We start from the raw sequence: 7,354 nt of genomic DNA, 5'->3' as shown, positions 1-7,354 counted from the left end.
GCCAAGAAGACTAGGCAGGCTGGTGAGCTTTGGAGATCTGCCTGTCTCTGCCTCCCCACCTCTGGGATTTCAAGTACACTTTCCCATGCCCAACTTTTTCACACAGGTTCTGAGTGGTTGACTCTGGTCCTCCTGCTTACACAGAACACTCTTTACCCACTGAGCCACCCCACCCCACTCCACCCCAGCCCTCACTGCAAAACATTTCTTTAACCCCAAAAGAAAACCCTCTGTGGTCCATCAGCAATTTCCTCCCGATCCTCCTCCCCTCAGCCCCTCCCACCCACTATTCTACTTTCTATCTCTATAGATCTGCCTATTCTAGCATTTCTCATAAATGAGATCACTCCGGCCTGCTCTTTTGTAACTAGCTCTGGTCACTCAGCATAATGTTTTTGAAGCCTTGACTGTGTCACAGCCTGTGACAGCACTTTGTTTTCAAAAGGTGCACAATGCATCATCTCCTGGCTAAGTAGTTTTTTTTTTTTTAAATATCCGTTAATCGGTTGATGGACAGTTGGTTGTTTCCACATTTTGGCTAGTATGAATAATGTTGAAGTGATTAGGCATTTACAAGTTCCCCTGTGAACATATGTTCCTATGCTTCATGGTTGGCATCCCACTGCTGAGGTGGGATGGATGAATGAGCGATACATTTGATACTTGTTTCAAATAGAGCCCAAACATTGAAACTGTTGCCTTCTTTTCTGTCCGCAGGCAGAAATGGTACACAGTGCTTTCCAGGCCGAGCGTGCTTTTCTTCTCATGGTCTCTCAGTACCAAGAACCCCAGGAGGTAAGAGGGTATCAGAATAAATGGGGCTGCCCAGCATGGGCAGAGTGAGACATCAAATAGAAAGCCAGAAGAGTCCTGTCCTTCTAGAAGAATCTAGACATGTGGCAATACTGCCTCTCATCTAGAGTACAGTGCGGCATTTCTTCCATCTTGATAGCCTTGGTGACAAATGTAATATACATACTAACAAGTGTGTGTGTGTGTGTGTGTGTGTTGTGTGTGTGTAACACACACATGCACACCATGCACACACAAACATATGCATGTGTGTGTTTGTGTAGCACACCTGTTTGAATGACAAAAGGCCCTTGTAATGTATGTATCTTATTACTGACGTGTTAATGATTTGACAAAGGACACCACCACTTTAAAGGTCGATTTACACATGTCATCTGCGTCTCCTTCTTTCCTATTTTCACGATAAAGAAAATGCTTGCACTGATTTTTTTAGTTCCAACTTTGCATTGATTTATTATCAGACTGGTAACAGTTACAAGAAGCTTCTTGGCGAGGGCGCAGGACTTTGCTAGGATTTTGTCTGATTTGAACTTGTGAAGAATCTCGTGCCACCTGAAAATTCCATAATTACTTACCTTTCTTGGTGCTGTCACAAAATACCTGACAGAGGCAACTTAAGGAAGATAGGATTGATTTGGGCTCACAGTCTGAAGGTACGGCATGCCATGGCAGGGAAGGCCCGGTGGTAGGAGCATGGGGCAGGTGGTCACGTGGATCACGATGGGAAAGAGAAGCGCATACTGGTGCCCACCTAGCTTTCTCCTTTGTTCCTGTTTCATTCTCTCGGGGATCTTAGCCTCCTCAGTTAAATCTCTCTAGAAACATTCTCACACCTAGAGATTCGTCACCTAGGTAATTCCAAGTGTGGTCAAGTTAACCTTGAAGACGAATCATCATCCCAAGTACCAGTGTGCGGGTTGTACCACAAGAAGCTCCTACTCAATTAGTCCAAAGAATGGCCTTGGCCTAGTGTAGTAAGGCTCCACAGGTGATTCTAACTTGTCAATAGAGCTCTAAACCCCTCCTGAGATGGACATGTCTCTTCCTTCTGTGTAAAAGAAGAAACCACCACAAAACCTGGGTGAGTCTGAACGCATGGAAATGTTCCACACTCCAATCTTTCCTCCTCGGCCTCCTCAACCCTAGCCTTGCAAAAAGAGAAAACCAAAACCAGGCAATAACAGTCTGATGTTTTATGGATGCTTAACTTAACCTGCTTTCTTTGACTGAAGTGGGAAAAGTGGTTTCCATTGAGTCCGAGGTGGAGGAAGGACTGACTTTTCTGCCCAGTGCTGCACTCTGTGGATGCTCTAAGCCTAGAACAAGAATCTTGTCCATTGGCCTTGCTACTTCTCACTGAAAAAAACGCACTCTGTAAATATCAGATGATGGCCAGAACTAAGGAGCAAAGGGGGCTCGGGAGTGGCTCTGTGGTAGAGCTTATATCCAGCATGCGTGAAGCCCCAGAATCACTCTCTAGCACAGGAAAAGAGGGGGCAAGGGATACGTCCACATGAACTGAAGCACCGTGGGTTTGGCATTCTAAGACGATCCATGTTCAAAGATACTGGCTTAGTGTATTGGGTATGGTGTCTACAGTTTCCCCTTCTTGCTCTGTTGCTTTCTTGGTAAAAAAGGTAAAAAGATAGTTTTAAGGGAGACAGGCATGGAAATGTCCCATGAGCTTTGAACTCCTGGTACAGCGATGCTCAACAGGATTGACAGGCAAAATAAAAGCTGGTTTTTTTGGTTGGTTGGTTGGTTGGGTTTTGGTATCCGCCTCTCTTTTAGACTCTTTCTTCTACTCCCTTTTCCTCTTAACCCAATGCACTATTCTGGAACTTCATCTGACAGAAAGGCAGATCGAGGAGGTCACCATCACAGCAGGGAAAGCAGTGTGTAGCCAGGTGTTGCTCCTCCCAGCGTGTGTGTTCTACAAAAGGCACCATAAAAAGTGTTGCCACCATGAAAATGGCACAGGAGCTGTGTCCTATCTGTCCTTGTGTGTCGTGACTTCTTCCTTGTTCCAAGAGGGAGAGAATACTGCTGTCATTTCCCCTCTTGCAGACATCCAGCAGAGCTTCTCAGAGCTTTGGTGTACATGCGAATCCCCTAAGGGGTTGTTAGGTCACAGCTGGGCCACATTTACAGAGTTTTCAGGTCAGTAAGTCTGGAGTGTTTACCAGGAACCCACAGTTCTAAAGTGCCCCGAATTCACGGGGAGTCTGCTGGTCCGGGCTGACTTTGTGGTGTGTAGCACACTCTGCATGTTATGCCTCAAGCCCAAATTCATTTCAGAGCCTTTAGCGTGTCACTTTCAGCTGCTTTTAATCACCCAGAGAACTTGCTAGTGAATGAAAAAAAAAACCGAAATAAAGGGAAGTAGACATGACTACGCCTAAAATATGGTGATTTTTATTGTAGATCTAAGGGAGAAAGCAGGCAGAGCGAAGAGTCCAGGCTGAGCATGGCCAGCAGAGTAAACCGGACCGCCAGAGAAGAGATGGGGGGGGGGGCGGGGAGGGCGGGGGGAGAGCAAGAGAGAAGCCTCCTACCAAGAGGGTTCACCTGGGGCCATGAGGTCAAGAAACCAACATAGCCAAAATGGCTGGATACTATAGGTGGATCAAGCTAGCGAGCGGAAGTGGAAGCCCAAACCCTGGGAGAAAGAAGTTTAGGGTAGGGTGTGGGATTAGAAGTGCTGGGAGGAGCCACAGGCACTAAGGGATGTGGGAGAGCTGGGAGGAGCCACAGGCACTGAGGGATGCTGGGAGAGCTGGGAGGAGCCACAGGCACTGAGGGATGCTGGGAGAGCCGGGAGGAGCCACGGGTGCTGAAGGATTCTGCGGGAGCTGGTCAAGGTCCACTTTGATAAATCAATAGGCACCTCAGGCATTAGTCCGGGGTTTCTGAGACCTAATGGTGGAATATACCATCTGGTTCATTAGGTTCTGGTGTGGGTCATAAGTCTATGACCAGTCGGCAGTGGTGCAGCACTGCTGGTGTGTTCCTACATTTTGAACAGCAAGACTCAAGCCCTTGCTGCCAGAGGTCCCCAAAAGCAGGCTTGGGAGTGAAATACCAAACTCCTTTATCCTTGACATGTTGCCATAGTTAGGTTGTTAGGTTATCTAAGTCTTAGGGAGGTCTGCTTGTTAAGAACCCTAGGTAACTATGACAAGTTGTGTATGAGCATACACGTGTTGGTTGGCCAAAGGCCAACTTGATGTTTGGTTCCTCCTGAGCCTTCGATCCTGTTCTTTTAAGATACAGTCTCTCATTAGCTTAGGGTTCACCAATTCATCCAGGCCGGCTAGCCAGTGATTCTCAGGGTTCTGACTGCCTCTGCCTCCCACATCACTACACCTGAATTATCTTGCTTTGTTTGTATTCATTTTTAAACACGAGTCCCAGAGATCAAACTTGGGTCCTTGTATGCACAGCAAGCACTTCACTTACTGAGCCATCTCCCCAGGCCAGAAATTACTTTTTTAATTTGAGGTTTGGACATGAAAGGAGAATGTATTTTCGGGCAGGAGACGCTTTCCAAGAGTATGTTCTGGTTCTGCTAATAAAAGTGACGACTGCACAAAGCAAAGCTGAGTGACCAAGAGCAAGCATGAGAAGCTCGCTTGAGACTCTGAGAACTAAGTTCACCTTCCCTGAGACACCTTGCCCAAAATCTCTAACCTTTGGAAAGTACTATAGTATTTTGTATGTGGTGTTGGATGCAGAAACTGGAGCCTTGTGCGTGCTGGGTAAGTGTTCTGCAAAGTTAGCAACATCCTCCAGACACGCCTCTGAGCTTGGGGGAATTTGTCCTGTAGCAATAAGAACAAATTCAGGCTGGTTTGATTTCCTTCATTCCAGACTCTAAAACAGGCTTTTACACAGACCAAAATGTGCCTCATTGTTCCTCTGCCAACGCCCCCCCCCCCATTCATACTGGAATAAGCAGGAGAGTGGGCTCTTCCAGAGCCCTGATTGACAAGATGACGCTCAATTTGCAGTTTCTTTTCTCATTTTGGAAATGTGTTAACAGCTCTCTCACATTCTCTGATCTTAAAGTTTTCTATTTGTTTTCAACCATGGCCCACAGAAAATAAAGCATTACTTCACTATTGCCTTTGTTAGGGTTTCTGTTGCTGCAACGAAACACCATGAAACGAGCGAGCTGGGGAGGAAAGGGGTTATTTGGATTATACTTCCATATTGCCATTCATCACATAAGGAAGTCAGGACAGGAAATCAAACAGAGAAGGAACCTGGAGGCAGGAGCTCATGCAAAGATCGTGGAGGGGTGCTGCTCACTGGCTTGTTCCCCATGGCTTGTTCAGCCTGTTTTCTTATAGAACCCAGGACCACCAGCCAAGGGATGGTACCACCCACAAGAGACCCTCCTGCATCCATCACAGATTAAGAAAATGCCTTACAACTGGATGTTATGGGGGTATTTCTCAACGGAGGTTCCCTCCTTTCTAGCTTGTGTCAAGTAGACAAGACTTGGCAAGCACGACTATCCAGCTTCACAAAACAATAGTGATTCTTCCTGTGTGCACAGCGTTCTGATAATCTCCTACTTCATCCTATTGGCTCTGAGCTATCATTGCTGTTGTTTTGTTTTCAAGACTGACCCTGACTGACTGAATCAATTTCGGGATGACCCCTTTAAGACTCAAAAGCATCTGTCTGGTTGATCTGCCTGTGACAGAAAACTCACCGCACAGCCCTTGCATAGCACCTCGTGCTTTTCTTGTTTCCTTTGTTATAATTTGTAAAACATATCTTTGTACAGAAGAATGGCCTAGCCTGTATAGTGTCATAATCCAGAAACTTGTGTGGAAATTCATGTAAAAAGTATCCCTCCAACTGATGGAAGGGATTTTTTTCAGGGAAATTTTCTAAGAAGCCTTCACATTGGAACACTTAACTCTTCCTTCACTCTTATAACAGGATATGTCTACAGATGTTATGTTACTTCTGTTATTTTTCATAAACCTGGAAAAACAATCGGAAATGAAACAGGTGTGGGCAGGCTGCAGGATCCAAACACGGCCCTGGGCATTATCTGCTCTGTGACTTTGTCTTCTGCTACGATAACGAAATACCTGAGGAAGGAACTTTTTAAAGAGACAAGATTTATTAGCTCGCAGGCTAGAAGTCCAAACAGTATGGCACTGCTAATGTCACATCATGGCAGATGACATCATGGTGACAGCATGCTTGAAAGGGAGAGGTGACAAGGTTAGTTAATGTGCCAGAGACCAAGAGACGCCATGCTGTTTCCTTTATAAACTCTGTGTGTATGTCTATATACATACATTCATGCGTGTGTGTGTGTGTGTGTGTGTGTGTATGTGTGTTTGAGTATACATGCATATGTGTATGTGTGCGTGTTTGAGTACACGTGCTTCTGTGAGTGTTTGAGTACACATGCATGTGTGTACGTATGTGAGTACACATGCATGTGTGTATGTGTATATGTTTGAGTATATGTGTGTGTGTTTAAGTACACATACGTGTGTGTGTGTGTGTGTGTGTGTGTGTGTGTGTGTTTGAATACACATGGCATGTGGATTCCCATGTGGAAGCCAGAGGTTAAATCTCAGGTGTTATTTTTCAGGTGCTGTCCACCTTTTGGTTTTTTATTTGTCTGCTTTTTGAGACAGGCTCTCTCACTGACCTAGAACTCACCAATAGGTTAGGCTGGCTGGCCAGTGAGCCCCAGAGGTCTACCTGCCTCCAGCTCCTCAGAGCTGGGATTATAAGGCACATGCCGCTAGTGTCTTCTTACATGGGCTTTGGAGCTAAAGTTTCGATCTTCATGCAAGCACTTCAACAGCCCTGTAACAGTCATCTTGCAAGAATTAGCCAGGATCCCCTGAGAACTGCCTTAATCCCCTCTGAGGACCGCTTCTCCGGTGACCCAGTTACTTCCCTCTTCTCACTGAGTGTGAAACTCCCAACACATGAACTCTTGGGGGCCACATTCAAATAGTATCCAAATCATACCACCACACAAAGTTTTTCACATGCATTCTCTCTCTCTCTCTCTCTCTCTCTCTCTCTCTCTCTCTCTCTCTCTCTCTCTTTCTCTGTCTACACACACACACACACACACACAAGATACACTGCACGAACACATATAGTTTCCTGTCCAAATACAACTGGAGATGACAGTTAGTTGAATAGGAGGAAGTGATGCTTTGTGTTTGGGGCCTTGAGACATCTCTTTTTGCCTGGGATAGGTAAGAAATGTGACCTTTAATGACATCTAACATGAGTGACCACAAAGTTTCAGCCTGAGCTAACAATGCAGTGGACCATTGCCACTAGTGCCCTGGAAGGGGGCTGCCCCTAAGGATTGATTAATTGCAGGAATGGGTGGGAAGGACTTGAATATGGAGAGCATAGCCACTGTGGGTGAGTGCCGTACACCCCTATTGCGCATGCTTCCCCCAGCAGTTCTTGAATTCGTGTGCTGTGAAAAGCTGCCAATCATGGTGTGTATGGGGGTGGACGAATGTGCATGGATAAACAG

At 46.0% G+C, this 7,354-nt stretch overlaps 1 protein-coding gene across 2 annotated transcripts in view; it reads left to right on the top strand.

Annotated features, from left to right (window-relative positions):
- Cap2 (cyclase associated actin cytoskeleton regulatory protein 2) overlaps positions 1-7,354 on the top strand; it is a 148,407-nt gene that overhangs the window by 58,222 nt on the left and 82,831 nt on the right. For both annotated transcript variants that reach the window (XM_028763265.1, XM_028763266.1), the window contains exon 4: positions 718-795. In XM_028763265.1, coding sequence (XP_028619098.1) covers positions 718-795 — 78 coding nt within the window. The remainder of the gene's footprint in view (positions 1-717; positions 796-7,354) is intronic.

Source organism: Grammomys surdaster, unplaced genomic scaffold (genome assembly GCF_004785775.1).
Source record: "Grammomys surdaster isolate TR1022 unplaced genomic scaffold, NIH_TR_1.0 137, whole genome shotgun sequence".
NCBI classification, from domain to species: domain Eukaryota; kingdom Metazoa; phylum Chordata; class Mammalia; order Rodentia; family Muridae; genus Grammomys; species Grammomys surdaster.
The sequence above is the reverse complement of the archived record's forward strand: the minus strand, read 5'-3'. Positions and strand labels throughout refer to the sequence as shown.